Source organism: Babylonia areolata, chromosome 31 (assembly GCF_041734735.1).
Source record: "Babylonia areolata isolate BAREFJ2019XMU chromosome 31, ASM4173473v1, whole genome shotgun sequence".
NCBI classification, from domain to species: Eukaryota; Metazoa; Mollusca; class Gastropoda; order Neogastropoda; family Buccinidae; genus Babylonia; species Babylonia areolata.
Window position 1 is genome coordinate 9,988,343 of NC_134906.1, and position 16,447 is coordinate 10,004,789.

A 16,447-nucleotide genomic window follows, 5' to 3' on the forward strand; every position below is an offset into this window, starting at 1 on the left:
CCTCCCCCCCCCCACTCTCTGTGTGTTCCCTCACACCCACCTATCTATATCTCCCTCCCTAACCTTTGCCCTCCCCTCTCTCTCCATCTGTGTCTCACTTTGTCTCTATCTCACTCAATGTCTCTCTCTCCCTCTCCCCCTTTCTCTCCCCCCCCCTTAGTCTCATCTCCATCTGTCTCACTTTGTCTCTGTCTCAATGTCTCTGTCTCCCCCCCCCCCCCCCCTCTCTCTCTCTCTCTCTCTCTCCTCCCTTTCCGCCTCTCTCTCTTTTACCAAGCTCCCTATATAATAATACTCCCGCCCCCAACCCCCCTCCCGCCCCCCGCCCTTTCTCTCTCTCTCTCTCTCTCTTTTTAATTCATTTTCATTTTCCATTTGCCCTGAGGGCTGGATGAAAAAAAGCACATGTATGCTTATTCCACTTCCCTCAATAAAAAAAACTTCGTTCGTTCGTTCTCTCTCTCTCTCGCCCATTCCTGAACAAATCAAGGTGAACGGTGTTGATCACGATTCGTTTTGCCACTTGGGTTACCTACCCAATATCCTTTCCGAAAGGACGCCGGGCTTTCGCAAGTCCGTCAATGTTTTCACGGCAAACACACCGGCTTGACTTTCCACCCGAACAGAGAGAATCGTGACTGCAGCACACCCCCCACCCCCACCCCCCACCCTCCCCTTAGAGGTCAAGCGTGACGTAACGCGTCTAGTTCTTGCTCAAGAACGACACCCCCCAAATCATTATAAAAAGAGGATGGAGACTCTTGACTAGAGGAAACGTTTTCCAAAGAAACGTTGCCTTTCCCTCCACACTGTTTCAGATTTCGCTTCCAAGTTTGAAGTCTTTAGTTTCGATTTCTCTTCTAGTGGTTGGTCAGCTGTTAGGACGTCAGAGTCCAGTCACTCTCTGCGGCCAGTTGTTGAGGCGACGACGGTTCCACTCCGGCCTGCGATTGTTGAGAAGTTGAGGGTTGTGAAAGGAGTAAGAGGATGAGGTCGCTCGGGTTGTTGTCGTTGGTCTTGCTGGCTGTGGTCTGCGCCGCCTCTGCCAGATATCTGAAGGCGAAGAAGGATGTGGAATTGGTACGTGTGTTTGTTTGTTTATGTGTGTGTGTGTGTGTGTGTGTGTGTTCGTTCTTTAGTTTAGCGTCTTTTCAGGACAACAGAAAAAGGTAGAAAACTACCAAAAATGCACAACTAACATGCAATTACATTTAACAGTAACAATTCAATAATGATAATAATAATAATCAGAAACCATGAACACAATTCTGAAGTACATTACAGGAATGTAGAAATAGGGCTATGAACTAATGCCTGTGAAAGTTCGACCAAAAGAACCTCGTCAGAAATAACTTTCCAAAAATCATCTGCAGAATAGTTATTCTCTTTGAAATACTTGGACAAGAAGGTACGTAACTGCTGACAGTGAAATAAACAATGATACAAGCTGAACTGCTTACCACAGATGCATGTAACATTTTTACTATACTTTGTCTTCAGCGCATCAAGTTTTATACGGAAGAAAGTAGTGGTTATTAATCTTGTTTTGCAAGCTGATGGATTCGGTATCTTTTCTTTAATAATATTGTCGGGGAATAATGTCCCTTTATGTTTTAAAAACATTTTCTTCCATCGGTTATGAAATCGACCCCATGCTGAATTTTCTAACAAAGCGTATGCCTCTTTTACGGAAAGACGATCATGCATTTTTGTCGATTTTTCTGAATCTTGTGCTCCTCTTTTAGCTGCTTTATCAGCAGTTTCATTGCCATGAATACCCACATGAGAAGGCCCCCAACAAAAACTTACCTCAGTCCCTTTAATCCTCAAACAATGTACCAAATGATTTGCCTCAATAACTAAGTCAGGTGTTGTTTCAAGGCTAAATAATAATTATTTTAGAGCATAAAGTACTCTGTGTGTGTGTGTGTGTGTGTGTGTGAGAGAGAGAGAGAGAGAGAGAGAGAGACAGACAGACAGACAGACAGACAGACAGGCAGAAACTGAGAGCGAACGCACGTATGTATAAATATTGTATTGCATTGCATTGCATTGCTTTGCATTGTTTTGTATTGCATTATTCTTTTGTCACTGTTAGAGACATGGCGACACTACAGTGAGAGCGCCACATTTTTTTTCTGCCTGAAGGTGTAGGCCTGATTGTTGACTCACTTGTGTAAACAAAGTGAGTCTATGTTTTAACCCGGTGTTCGGTTGTCTGTGTGTGTGTGTGTGTGTGTGTGTGTGTGTGTGTGTGTCCGTGTGTCTGTGTGTCCGTGGTAAACTTTAACATTGACATTTTCTCTGCAAATACTTTGTCAGTTGACACCAAATTTGGCATAAAAATAGGAAAAATTCAGTTCTTTCCAGTCATCTTGCTTAAAACAATATTGCACCTCTAGGATGGGCACAAAAAATTAAAAAAAGAAGCCTAATTATATGCAAACTGCATTTACTGTTATATCTATATTTTTTGTATTCTCTAAACTTGGCACTTTGACCTCTTATTCTGACACAACAACAAGAGGAGTCATTATTATCATTTTTTGTTCAAACAGGAACTTCTTTTGCTAAGCATGGAATTTTTATTTATTTTGCAAACGTTTTGGTGCAGATAGTAAAAAAAGGGAAATTACTCTGTAATTAATGCTAGGGGACTTAATTTATCACAAGTGAGTCTTGAAGGCCTTGCCTCTCTTGTTTTCCTATTGATGTGATTTTTTCTACAAACTTTTGCCAGGGACAAGCTTTTTGTTGCCGTGTTTGTTTGTTTTTTGTTTTGTTTTTCTTTTCTTATTACGTCCACTGAGTGTATGCTACATACAGCACCTCGGTTAATCGTCTCAACCGAATGACTTCTTCTTTGTTCGTGGGCTGCAACTCCCACGTTCACTCGTATATACACGAGTGGGCTTTTACGTGTTTGACCGTTTTTACCCCGCCATGTATAGGCAGCCATACTCCGTTTTCGGGAGTGTGAATGCTGGGCATGTTCTTGTTTCCATAACCCACCGAACGCTGACGTGGACTACAAGATCTTTAACGTGCCGTATTTGATCTTCTGCTTGCGTATACACACGAAGGGGGTTCAGGCATAATCATGTCTGCACATATGTTGACCTTGGGGATCAGAAAAATCTCCACCCTTTGCCCACCAGGCGCCGTTACAGAGATTCTAATCCGGGACCCTCAGATTGAAAGTTCAACACTTTAACCACTCGGCTATTGCGCCCTTCATCCGAATGACGATAATTATAATTACTGTGTCCAGATCACTACTCAAGGTCAATAAAGTGGAGGGGGGAGGGGGAGGGGGATTCTGGCGAATGTGGGATATGTTTGCTAATGTGCATAAATGGCGCGGTGTTGTGCAGGTAACTAATTTAATGTAAACACAGAAATCGACGTTTTTCATGCTTACATTATGGACAGAAATCATTTTCTCTTTCTTTCTTTTGAAATTAGGCTACGGTTTTCTTTCAAAACTCCCGGTTTTGCTGATTAAATTTGATTGGTTATTTCAGGATCAGGCAATCAGTAAGTATTTGTTTTGTTCTCTCTCTCTCTCTCTCTTTCGTAGCTATTTGGTGTGTTTTTTTGTGTGTGTTTTTTTTTCTTGTTTATTAACACCGCTGTTGTCCGCTACCTTTAACACTACGCCATAACTAACTGCTGCTTTTCTCGTTCCCCCTAGCAGCTTCTTGTGCTTACAGACTGACCTAAGTTTACAGTTGGGCCAACAGCAAAGTGAGAGCTGTATGATCAATAGTTTCTCTATTGCAATATAGCTTCTTGTGCTTACAGACTGACATAATTTTACAGCTGGGCCAACAGCAAAGTGAGAGCTGTATAGTTTCTCTATTGCAATATATATATATATATACTGTTTTATAGAACTGCAGTGTTTGAGATATATTTTCTCTGCCAGTTGGGTGTGGCTTGTATCTCTGATCAATGTTTATACTTTTTTTCGCGCGCCTGGGTGTGTGTGTGTGTGTGTGTGAGAGAGAGAGAGAGAGAGAGAGAGAGAGAGAGATTTAACAATGTTTGGAAATAAATAAGCGATTCACTGTTGGTGTGTGTGTGTGTGTGTGTGTGTGTGTTTGTTGTTGTTGTTTTTTGTTTTGGTTTTTTTCTTTCACTCAATAACCTCAAGATTAGAAAGTACATACCAAACAAGAGGTACGTATGACACAGACTCAGATACAGTTAGATAAAGAGGAGCAATTAAATCATGAAGCTTCGCGTGATATAGGGCTAGTCAAAACAAAACAAAACAAAAGATATGAATAAAAGAAAAAGAAACTTTACTAAAACTAATAACATCGAAACTAAACGTACAACACCAATGTACGCTAAAGAAAAGAATGACATTAAAAGCCAATAAACGAGTAGATTCAGTTTCTCAAAGAGGCGTCAGTGTGTTATGACAACAACAAAAATCCATAACTTTATTCGCTAAACCACATCTGCTAGGCAGATGTCTGACCAGCAGCAGCAATGGCGGTGTGTGCCTATCAAAGTGGATTTCTTCTACAGAAATTTTGCCAGAGGACAGCGCTTTTGTTGCCATGGGTTCTATTTCAGTGCGCCAAGTGCATGCTGCACACTGGACCTCGGTTTTATCGTCTTTATTGTCCGAATGACAAGACGCCCAATTTGATTTTCCAGTCAAACGTGGGAGAAAGGACGTACGCCGAGAGTGGGAGTCGAACCCAGACCCTCTACGGACACTAATATAGGCAGACAAACAACTTAACCATTCGGCCATCTTCCTCCTGAACTTGGAATGAATACGTGAAGCGAGTATATAAAAAAAAAATAAAAATAAAAAAAAGACAGAAAGGGGGGAAGAGAAAGGTTAAGCGGAAAAAAAGAAAGAAAAACACTAGAGTGTATACTGAGAAAGAAGATATCAGTGAATTCATTATCAGGCAATTATGGGCTAATATGAGAAGAAGAAAAAAAAAAAAAAAACAACACCTAAACAACAACAACAACAAAACAGGAATAATTCAACCCGAAAGATAATTTCATATAAAAAAAAAGAAAGAAAAACACTAGAGTATTCAACCCGAAAGATAATTTCATAGAAAAAAAAGAAGAAAAAACACTAGAGTATTCAACCCGAAAGATAATTTCAAAGAAAAAAAGAAAGAAAAACACTAGAGTATTGAGAAAGAAGACATAACCACCAGTGTATACTGGGAAAGAAGATATCAGAGAATTCATTATCATGCAATGATGGGCTAATATGAGAAAATAAATAAATAAAAAATAACACCTAAACAACAACAACAACAACAAAAACAGGAATAATTCAACCCGCAAGATAATTTCATAGAAAAAAAGAAAGAAAAACACTAGAGTATTGAGAAAGAAGACATAACCACCAGTGTAAACTGAGAAAGAAATCAGAGAATTCATTATCATGCAATTATGGGCTAATATGAGAAAAAAAATTTTTAAAAATAAAAAACAACACCTAAACAACAACAACAAAAACAGGAATAATTCAACCCGCAAGATAATTTCATAGAAAAAAAAAAGAAAGAAAAACACTAGAGTATTCAACCTGAAAGATAATTTCATAGAATAAAAGAAAGAAAAACACTAGAGTATTCAACCCGAAAGATAATTTCATAGAATAAAAGAAAGAAAAACACTAGAGTATTGAGAAAGAAGACATAACCACCAGTGTATACTGGGAAAGAAGATATCAGAGAATTCATTATCATGCAATTATGGGCTAATATGAGAAAATAAATAAATAAAAAATAACACCTAAACAACAACAACAACACCAAAAACAGGAATAATTCAACCCGCAAGATAATTTCATAGAAAAAAAGAAAGAAAAACACTAGAGTATTCAACCCGAAAGATAATTTCATAGAAAAAAAGAAAGAAAAACACTAGAGTATTGAGAAAGAAGACATAACCACCAGTGTAAAATGAGAAAGAAATCAGAGAATTCATTATCATGCAATTATGGGCTAATATGAGAAAGAAAAAAAAATTTTTAATAAAAAACAACACCTAAACAACAACAACAAAAACAGGAATAATTCAACCCGCAAGATAATTTCATAGAAAAAAAAAGAAAGAAAAACACTAGAGTATTGAGAAAGAAGACATAACCACCAGTGTATACTGGGAAAGAAGATATCAGGGAATTCATTATCATGCAATTATGGGCTAATATGAGAAAATAAATAAATAAAAAATTACACCTAAACAACAACAACAAAAACAGGAATAATACAACCCGCAAGATAATTTCATAGAAAAAAAAAAGAAAGAAAAACACTAGAGTATTCAACCCGAAAGATAATTTCATAGAAAAAAAAAAAAGAAAAACACTAGAGTATTGAGAAAGAAGACATAACCACCAGTGTAAACTGAGAAAGAAATCAGAGAATTCATTATCATGCAATTATGGTCTAATATGAGAAAAGATGAGATGAGATAAGATGAAAAAAAATAAATTAATTAAAAAAAATCCAAAAAAACCCAACACCTAAACAACAACAACAACAACAACAACAAACAGGAATAATTCAACCCGAAAGATAATTTCTTTGCATACTTGCTGATATAAAACTGAGATGACATGAAAAGTATGGGGTAGGCCCATTTCTTTCACTGACATAAGTACACGAAGTTATAAATATCATTCGCCAATGTTTCAATGAGAACACACACACATAAACATGCTTAACACAGTATGAGCTCATGTCATAGATTAAATAGTATGAATAATCAATTGTTAATGGTAAACAGTTAATCCATAACAAGTAAATGAATAAATAATTTAATACCTCAACACAACTAAAGGACAATAAAGGAAAATAAACAAACCAGGTCACACATGAAGGTACATGAGAATGCATAATGTTATATAATGCATATCTGTTATTTTCTGTTTTTCTTTCTTTCTTTGTTTTTTCTTTTCTTTTTTTTCTTTTCTTTTTTATATCGGCTACTCACATCGTTCTCATTGTCATCTTATTGTCCACATTAGGACGGACATAGTGCTGATGTTAGCCTCTCTTCTGACGTCATAATCCATGAAAAAAAGATTTGATTTCAATCCTTTTCTTTGCACTGTAACACTGTGCACGGATCTTTTGATCGACGTGTTGTTCAGAGACCACACGTTTGTCGTTCCGTTATCCTCGAACATTGCCGTTATCCTCGAAAAAAAAAAAAAAAAAAAAAAAAAGAAACCGTTGCTCTGCACGAACCGTTTGTGTGTGTGTGTGTGTGTGTGGTGTGTGTGTGTGTGTGTGTGTGTGTGTGTGTGTGTGTTTTGTTTTGTTTTTTTTAATCAAAATTATTATAAACGCTACGAAACAAAGCGAAATAATCATAGATTAAAGAAAAATATGTAACAACAGTCCAGACTTCCAAAAGAAAATGAGCACTCCCCAGTTGGCAGCGCGTCACTCGACGGGAAATTAAAAATCTAACTTCTTATCTATTTATTTACTTCTTACTTCATTTTATCTTATTGCCTTTTCCCTCAGGACCTGAATTGATCTGATCTTTCCTGCCTAAATTTACTCTACTCTGATTTTCTCTTGAATAGATCTCGTCGCTCTGTGTAACGGATGAGAATCTGAACTATCGCCGCCATGGAGTGTTTTAGAACGAGTGCTGACGACAAAGACTAATTGCATCGGCACTTTACGTCACTCGGCTGAGGGTTGAGCGGGGAGCCGTCATCGTTTCTGTCTGCAATTTAGAGGATAACGGCACCACACACGTTAATGTCATGATTGATGCTTGTGGAGTCTGTGAGATAACGAAGCCTCCCTGTGTTAAGGTCTGTTCCAGATGAAAATGCCCATAAATAACGTGATTTCCCGCCGCCTCTTCCCACATACGTTTTGAGGGTGATGGGGGATACATTCCACTAGGAGGCGGGGGAGGGCAGTTATATAACTAGTTGGTTGACCACTGGAGGTCATTTCATTTCACAATCGTTAGTGTCAGCATCGAGATCGTCACTCACAGAGACAGAGACAAACAGTCGGAGAGAGAGAGAGAGAGAGTAGTTTTTTTGTTTTTTTTTAAGGTCATAGGCCGATGCTGTGGTCTGATGCCTTGACTGGCGTGGTCATTTCTGCAAACTGCATGGTTAGAAGCCCAGACCAACATCACGCTCTGATACTACTAATGTCACGATGACCTCGTGTGTCATGTGGTGTATGTTATGTATGTGTGATAGTCAGTCGTGTCCGACCATGACCATCAAAACAGCAGTGGAGGCAACAGCTGTCCTCACTATATCTTGGTCAGAATTTGATTATAGTTGATATGGTGTTTTGCCCAAGTTACACCCCCACTCTCTCGGCCAGGAGGGCTTTAGGACAGTCGGCGATGGGGATGGTCCCCAAATGCAAACTAGCCCCCAAGACCACAGCACTAAGAAGTAGGTCATGTGGTGTATCATAAGCTAATAAACTGATCATGATCAAAGATAATGTATTCATTTATTTATTTATCTATCTGTTTGTGATAGTGGTAGTGGTAAGGGGCTTTAATTTTCGTAAGAGATTTAAAGAATTAAAACATCCTTGCTCGCAAGCGCCAAGTTGTAACACTGCTCAGTGGTAAGGGGTTGTTTGATTTATGAATGAATTTTGGATGAAAAGGATTAAAACATTTAAAAGATTATGATTTTGGATCTATGTTGTGATGGATCAGCTATCCTGTCGGCGACGCCACTTTTGTAGCCATGTTGTTAACTCTCTCCATACGAACGGCGAAAGAGACGACGTTAACAGCGTTTCACCCCTATTACCATCATCAAAATATTGCAAGCGGAACGCTCTTATACTGAAGAGGTGAATGGTGACAAAGAATACCACAATTCTGACGACGGAAGCTAAAGGTTGGGTCATTCAGACACCCATTGGACATCCGAGGGGTCTGTGTAGAGGAGAAGAGAGGACTGGCCGTACTGAGTGAGTTAACCCGAGTGGTTTATAAAAGGGGACGGTACAAAAGAATTACTGATTTACTATATTACAGGGCAGAAAAGATCCATGTGCAGGCCCAAGGACATACAGACGGCCAGTCACAAAAAGGTTTTTCTATTGTTTTATTACAGTATTGAGAAAAGATAAGAAGAGAAGTAAGAAAAGAAAACAGTGCCTGATAAAAGACACAAACATAAGTACATGTCAGTAATGCAAGTGGATAATAATCGCATCATATATTGCAATGGACAGACTATCACTTGGTTTGGAGAAGGCAACAACATAACATGAATAATGCATATGTGTGAAGACCAAACACTGACAGCAAATGACATGTCTAATATATTTAAACACTGTAGTTAAAGTGGTTGAAGCTATGCTGATTTAACGTAAAGTACTCTGACAGTATAGATTATGTAAAGCTTAAACTGTGTCAAAGCGAATCAAATGAATCAGTTTATCATGTTGCACTATACTGGAGTAAGCCATATAGGAGAGAGCAATGATAGCTAAACTACAGTTAACAGACTGTGATACACATCAGATGGTTTTAACCAATAACTGATATTAATCCAACACTATCTTGTAATCACCACAACAGAATACTACACACATCTTAAAGTACTGAGTTTCAGTTGCAGTTTCAGTAGCTCAAGGAGGCGTCACTGCGTTCGGACATATCCATATACGCTACACCACATCTGCCAAGCAGATGCCTGACCAGCAGCGTAACCCAACGTGCTTAGTCAGGCCTTGAGGGAAAAAAAAAGGGTGAATAAATAATTGATAAGCTTACACAAATAAATAAATAATAACGATAATGTTTAAAAAAAATTTTAAAAGGTAGTAGTAGTAATAATAATAATAATAATAATAATAAATTAATAACAATAATAAATAAATTTAAAGTACTGAGCACACTGTAACTGTGAAGCTATAGTATTGAGAGTCAGTGAAACACTGTAGCAGTACAACTGATACCTGCGTGTGAAATAATACATGAATAATAAACAAGATAATAAAATATGTGGCTTTGATAAAATACTGGCAGACTGAGAGACCAGATGGTCAGTGCTCAATACAAAGATTGGAAGAAACTAGCATGGCTTGACCATTAAGTGCATTCAGCTGAAGGCGGGTGCAAACGGGATAAATAACATTAGCCTAATCTTCATCTGTGTGAGGAGTATTAAAGATTTCTAAGTCAAGAATCTACGTCAATAATTTGTGACGTTCAAATCACCAAATAGTTTGTCTAGGAGCACATCAAAGGGACATGATCATAATTTACATTAAACAATAAACACCGTTAACATGGCCTGTGACTGAACAACAACGCAATTCCTCAGACAAAGTTTACTGACCTATGATACTATCAACATGCTTATAATGGTAGGTAGGTAGGTAGGAGCTTATATAGCCTCGCGGCTTTCTTATGCTCCGTTAATTGATTTGCCAGTATTTTTCAAGGTGTTTAGCGCAGTGTGTTACAGTTACATATAGAATTTCATATAGATTGGTATGAGAAGAGTCTCAGTTATCAAAGTCATATTCTGTATCTTTAAAATTTGCATCTGCATCAAGGAGGCTCTTAAAACTGTTAAGAGTGTTAGTAAATTTAATGTGAACACAAGCAATGTGTCAGAAAATTTACAGATCATCAACACATTCTAAGTGGAGTACTTACAGTAGAATATTAGGCAGCTGACACTCAATGTGTGCTTGAGAGCGGCACTTCCGAAAATGACCAGACACTAAACAGCTTACAGTTTAAATTCGAACTTGAATAGCCTTACACCACTGGAGTTACCTCCTGCTGTCAATGGTTGGATACCGTCACTGTAGTGAAACTGTCGTCTGCTTTATGACATGTGCTGTGAGTTGAACTACAGTTGGCAGCCAGCTGAGCACTTGGCTACATATTTATTTATTTGTTATCAATATATTTTTGCCTGTTTGTTTGTTTATCTATTTATTTATTTATTCGGTTTTTTTATTCATTGTGAGATCAGTGTTTGAGTTGCACTAACACCGTCACCAAACTACTCACCTGATGACACGTGCATATATGGGGGAGAAGGGGTGTGTGGAGGGGGGGCGGGACCACAATCAAAGCATGACACCCATGACACAACAATTATGGTGTCATGTGATGGCTCGCACGCGCTGATGACGTATTCAATGATGACGTCATGTGCTCTCTCTCTCTCTCTCTCTCTGTGTGTGTTTCAGAGGATGTGGAAGACATGGAGAAGGAGCTGGAGATGATGAACGACGCGGGCGAGGAAGACCGACAACAGGCCAAGGGCAGAGGACAGCAGCGAGGCGGCCAGAAGGAAAAACCTGAAGGAAAGGACGATGAGGAGGAAGACCGTGAAGAGGGCAAGCCAGAGGGAGATCTGGAGGGAGAGGGCAAGCCAGAGGGAGATATGGAGGGAGAGGGCAAGCCAGAGGGAGATATGGAGGGAGAAGAGAAGCCACAGAGAGAGGGCAAGCCAGAAGAAAAAGAAGAAGAAGAAAAATTGATGGAAGTCGTTGCACGTGCCTTGCGTCGCTTAGAGGAGGGCAGTGACCGACGACAGGCCAAGGGCAGAGGACAGCAGCGAGGTGGCCAGAAGGAAAAACCTGAAGGAAAGGACGATGAGGAGAAAGAAGGAGAAGAGGGCAAACCAGAGGGAGATATGGAGAGAGAGGGCAAGCCAGAGAGAGAGGGCAAGCCAGAGGGAGATATGGAGGGAGAGGGCAAGCCAGAGAGAGAGGGCAAGCCAGAGGGAGAGGGCAAGCCAGAGGGAGATATGGAGGGAGAGGGCAAGCCAGAGAGAGAGGGCAAGCCAGAAGAAAAAGAAGAAGAAGAAAAATTGATGGAAGTCGTTGCACGTGCCTTGCGTCGCTTAGAGGAGGGCAGTGACCGACAACAGGCCAAAGGCAAAGGACAGCAGCGAGGCGGCCAGAAGGAAAAACCTGAAGGAAAGGACGATGAGGAGAAAGAAGGAGAAGAGGGCAAACCAGAGGGAGATATGGAGGGAGAGGGCAAGCCAGAGAGAGAGGGCAAGCCAGAGGGAGATCTGGAGGGAGAGGGCAAGCCAGAGGGAGATATGGAGGGAGAAGAGAAGCCACAGAGAGAGGGCAAGCCAGAAGAAAAAGAAGAAGAAGAAAACTTGATGGAAGTCGTTGCACGTGCCTTGCGTCGCTTAGAGGAGGGCGGTGACCGACGACAGGCCAAGGGCAGAGGACAGCAGCGAGGCGGCCAGAAGGAAAAACCTGAAGGAAAGGACGATGAGGAGAAAGAAGGAGAAGAGGGCAAACCAGAGGGAGATATGGAGGGAGAGGGCAAGCCAGAGAGAGAGGGCAAGCCAGAGGGAGATCTGGAGGGAGAGGGCAAGCCAGAGGGAGATATGGAGGGAGAGGGCAAGCCAGAGAGAGAGGGCAAGCCAGAGGGAGATATGAAGGGAGAAGAGAAGCCAGAGGGAGATATGGAGGGAGAAGAGAAGCCACAGAGAGAGGGCAAGCCAGAAGAAAAAGAAGAAGAAGAAAAATTGATGGAAGTCGTTGCACGTGCCTTGCGTCGCTTAGAGGAGGGCGGTGACCGACAACAGGCCAAGGGCAAAGGACAGCAGCGAGGCGGCCAGAAGGAAAAGCCTGAAGGAAAGGACGATGAGGAGAAAGAAGGAGAAGAGGGCAAACCAGAGGGAGATATGGAGAGAGAGGGCAAGCCAGAGGGAGATATGGAGGGAGAGGGCAAGCCAGAGGGAGATATGGAGGGAGAGGGCAAGCCAGAGGGAGAAGCCAAAAAGCTTCTGGGGAAGATCAAAGCCAACGCAGCGGAGCTGAAAAAGATGCTGGGCGACCTGAAAGCCTTGGAGGAGACGGAAGGAGAAGGAGAGGATAAAGAGCCGGAGGAGGAGGAGGAAGAAACAGGAGAAGAAGAAGAGGAGGAGGAGGAAGACGAGACCGAGGGAGAGCCAAAGGGCGACAACGCAGAAGATCTGGGGATCGCGGAAGCACTGGGCGAGGCCTTGGAGAAGGCGCTGCGACGACTGGAGACCAAAGATTAATCTGAATCAATGTAATGAAGGTGAGATAGGAATGGACGAATCTCTGTGTCCCTGTCTGTCTGTCTTTGCATATAAATAAATAAATAGATAAATGTATGTGTGTATGTATGTGGGTACATACGTATGTGTGTGTGTGTGCGCTTGTATGTGTGTGCGTGTGTGTGTGTGTGTGTGTGTGCGTGTTGCAAGCAATACTGGTGTATTTGTGTTCCTATGAGAACGGAGGATCATCAGGATGTGTATGGGTTTGTCTGTGTGCGTGTAAGAGAGAGAGGGAGAGTGAGAGAGTGCGTGTGTGTGTACCAACGCGGATCTAAGTATGGCCGGTTGGCGTGCAGAGTCCCCTATGTCCCTCTCCTTCGTATGTGCGCACGAACACCTGCATAGCCTACACGAACACAAACATTGACCAACACACACACACACACACACACACAACAGAGAGAGAGAGAGAGAGAGAGAGAGAATTTGCAAGATGATAATGATGATGACGACCGTATAACGATGACGGTGGTTCTGATGCAGGCGAAACCCCCGCAGTACCATGTCTCCTGAGTCTGCACAGCAGTGGACTTTGGCAGGAAATGGCAGGCGGCGGAATCTCCATCTTCATCATCATATTGGACAAACTTTTCAAACCTTCTCCCAACCTCACCTTTCCACCTCCCGTAGCGCCCCCCCCCCCACCCCCACCCCGCCCCCCCTCCCCTCTCTCCCGCCCCTCCCCTTCCTCAGCAGTCTCTTTTGCAATAACGAGAAGTTTTTTTGTTTTTTTTTTCTAAAGGACGCTTCAGACGCACTGAAAATAGCCGCAGCCATAACTTAGTACTGGACAAGATTTTGATGTTAGGGTAGTGGAAAGAGACCATGCAACCACATAAAATAAATGTGCACGATCAGATATAGCCGAGTTAGCTAAAAGCAGTCAGGTTTTAGACGATGAAGTCCAGTGAAAAATGATGTGATATATATATATATATTCTTTTTTGAATGTTTCCCAGTCAGCAAGCATCCACCTAAAGCTAGCTTTCCATGGTTACATCAAATGATACAAAGACGATGTAAATCCTCCTAATTTTTTAAAATACATATATCTCTTTTTTTTATATATTTTTTTAAAGAAATGTACATGTAGAATGTTAATAGCTACCCAACTATATCGAGCATGCATATCGAGAACTGAACAACACAGAGTGTAAAAATAACAAGTTCCGTCACTGCAATAGAGACACTTCACGTCCCTGCATTGTTTGTCTTTTCACGAAGAGTTTGTGTTTTTCCTGACGCTGTACTATTTTTCTTCTGTAGTCGTGATCGGTATTGCTTATATATTACCCAACAAGCCACACAGGGCTATAAACATCAAGGCTGAGTTTGCTTCCTGGTGAATTTGTCACTGATGAGCACATTAGACACGCTGTCTAGGCCTGCATGTGTAACGTTGGATCATTGAATGTGTGCAGGCGGTGTCATTTAAGTTCCTCTAAATAAATGATTTCACTCGGAAGTACAGTGTGTTCGGGTTTTGCGCCGTCTGTCTGTCTGTCTCTCTCACAGATCTAGCTCTTTCTGTTTATCTGTTTGCCAGTGTGTGTGTGTGTGTGTGTGTGTGTGTGTGCATACGTGTGTGTACTACTGAGTATGTGCACGCACGCGGGCGCACGTGTGTTTGCACGCGGCATGTGTATGCGTGTGTTTGTGTAGAGTAGAGAAATGGGTCGCACCCTCACCATATGCTCCATAAAACTCCGTCCTAGCAGATGTATGTTATGTATGATAGTCGGTCTTGTCCGACTATGGACCATCAGAACAGCAGTGGAGGCAACTACTGTCCCGACGGACTATCTGGGCTAGAACAGAATCAAAGTGGAAAGTGTCCCTAAGTCACCCAAGTTTCTCCTTGGTCTTCCGAAGCACCTGCTTGGCATGTGATGCTGTCTCTTCAGTGGTTGGAGCCAAAGATGACCAAGAGCTCTCGGAATATGCCCGAGGTACTATTCATTCATTCCTCCACACGCTGTAGTGCCATCACTGAAATTCAAGTTAACCCCAAACATTACTAATGTTCACAAAACGATCATAAATATCTGATTTTCAAAAAAGATCTAAGCTAAAGCAAAAATTTGAAGAAGAAAAATCTTACCAACTAAAACCAAATTAGGGTGGTATACAAAAATAGAAAACAGATATTTCTACGTCTCAAGTGGTGGGAAGATTAACAAAGAATGCTTCAATTTCCACTACCAACTTCCATTTGCCTAATTTTGCCAGACGCTGAAACTTGGGTCCCCGACAGCTCAGCAAGCGGTCAAAGGGAGGTCATTCAACGTTTCCCCATCACTACTATTTTTAGATAGTGGTTTGCCGTACGTTCTTCTTTCCTTTGGCTACCGCCTTCATCATTGTGAATACCCTGTATTTCAGTGCAGTCACAACTTCAGAAGAACAAATACTCCTGATGCGTATTAGAGGTCAATTTATTGCTCTTTCACAGATACTCTTTTTTTTTCAGGCTGCTCATTTACAGAGGCGTTGGTATTGATACACGACGGACACATCTACAGAATCTTCACAATGATGAAGGCGGTAGAGAAGGGAAAGAAGCAGCTTGAGGAATCTCTTTAAAAGTTCTTGTGCAGTGCCCCTGTGACTTCATGAAGTTAACTCTCTCCATACGAACGGCGAAAGAGACAACGTTAACAGCGTTTCACCCCAATTACCATCATCAAAATATTGCAAGCGAAGGCTCTTATACTGAACAGGTGAATGTTGACAAAGAATACCACAATTCTGACGACGGAAGCTAAATGTTGGGTCATTCAGACACCCACTGGACATCCGAGGGGTCTGTGTAGAGGAGAAGAGAGGACTGGCCGTACTGAGTGAGTTAAAGGAGGAGGTCGAAGTTCTCTAGGAGAATACAGGAATGAATGCTTTTTGGATTCACGACCTGTGACACAGGAGAGTTACATATTTTTCTCAACTGGATGAAGTGTGTTTGTGCATGCATGTAGTGTGTATGGAGCGAAGCAACCACATGCACAATTCTCAATCTCTGTGTAGACATGCATTTTTTTTTCTTGAGAAGAGCATTTGTTCTTTCGTTTTCTTTTTTTTTTCTATTCCCTTCAAAAATCTAAATCTTTCCATAAAAAAACCCAAATAGATCACATCCCAAATCCACCAACTCAAAATGTCCACACTGTTTCACAAATGTATAGGCTATATATTTCATAATCATTCATAAAAATCATACAACGATGCCGGTTCACAAACGCAAATGCTCATGAAATGCTTTGGCCAACTCCTGGAAGGAGAAGCAAACTTATCATATTTAATACCCCTCACACCCTCTCACACACGGTCAGGGCCAAGACTTGATCTATCTGCCAGGTTGCTGAAGTG

At 41.2% G+C, this 16,447-nt stretch overlaps 1 protein-coding gene across 1 annotated transcript; it reads left to right on the top strand.

Annotated features, from left to right (window-relative positions):
- The first annotated feature begins 790 nt into the window (after positions 1–790).
- LOC143276115 (uncharacterized) lies at positions 791–13,707 on the top strand. The gene is made up of 4 exons (XM_076580516.1): positions 791–1,080; positions 3,525–3,537; positions 11,220–13,062; positions 13,568–13,707. Exons 1-3 carry the CDS (start codon positions 988–990, stop codon positions 13,040–13,042), a joined length of 1,929 nt encoding a protein of 642 aa, XP_076436631.1. The 5' UTR covers positions 791–987; the 3' UTR covers positions 13,043–13,062; positions 13,568–13,707.
- The last annotated feature ends 2,740 nt before the right edge of the window (positions 13,708–16,447 follow it).

Excerpts from the sequence above, each read along its gene's own strand:
- LOC143276115 (XM_076580516.1), top strand. The coding sequence starts at position 988 with ATGAGGTCGCTCGGGTTGTTGTCGTTGGTCTTGCTGGCTGTGGTCTGC.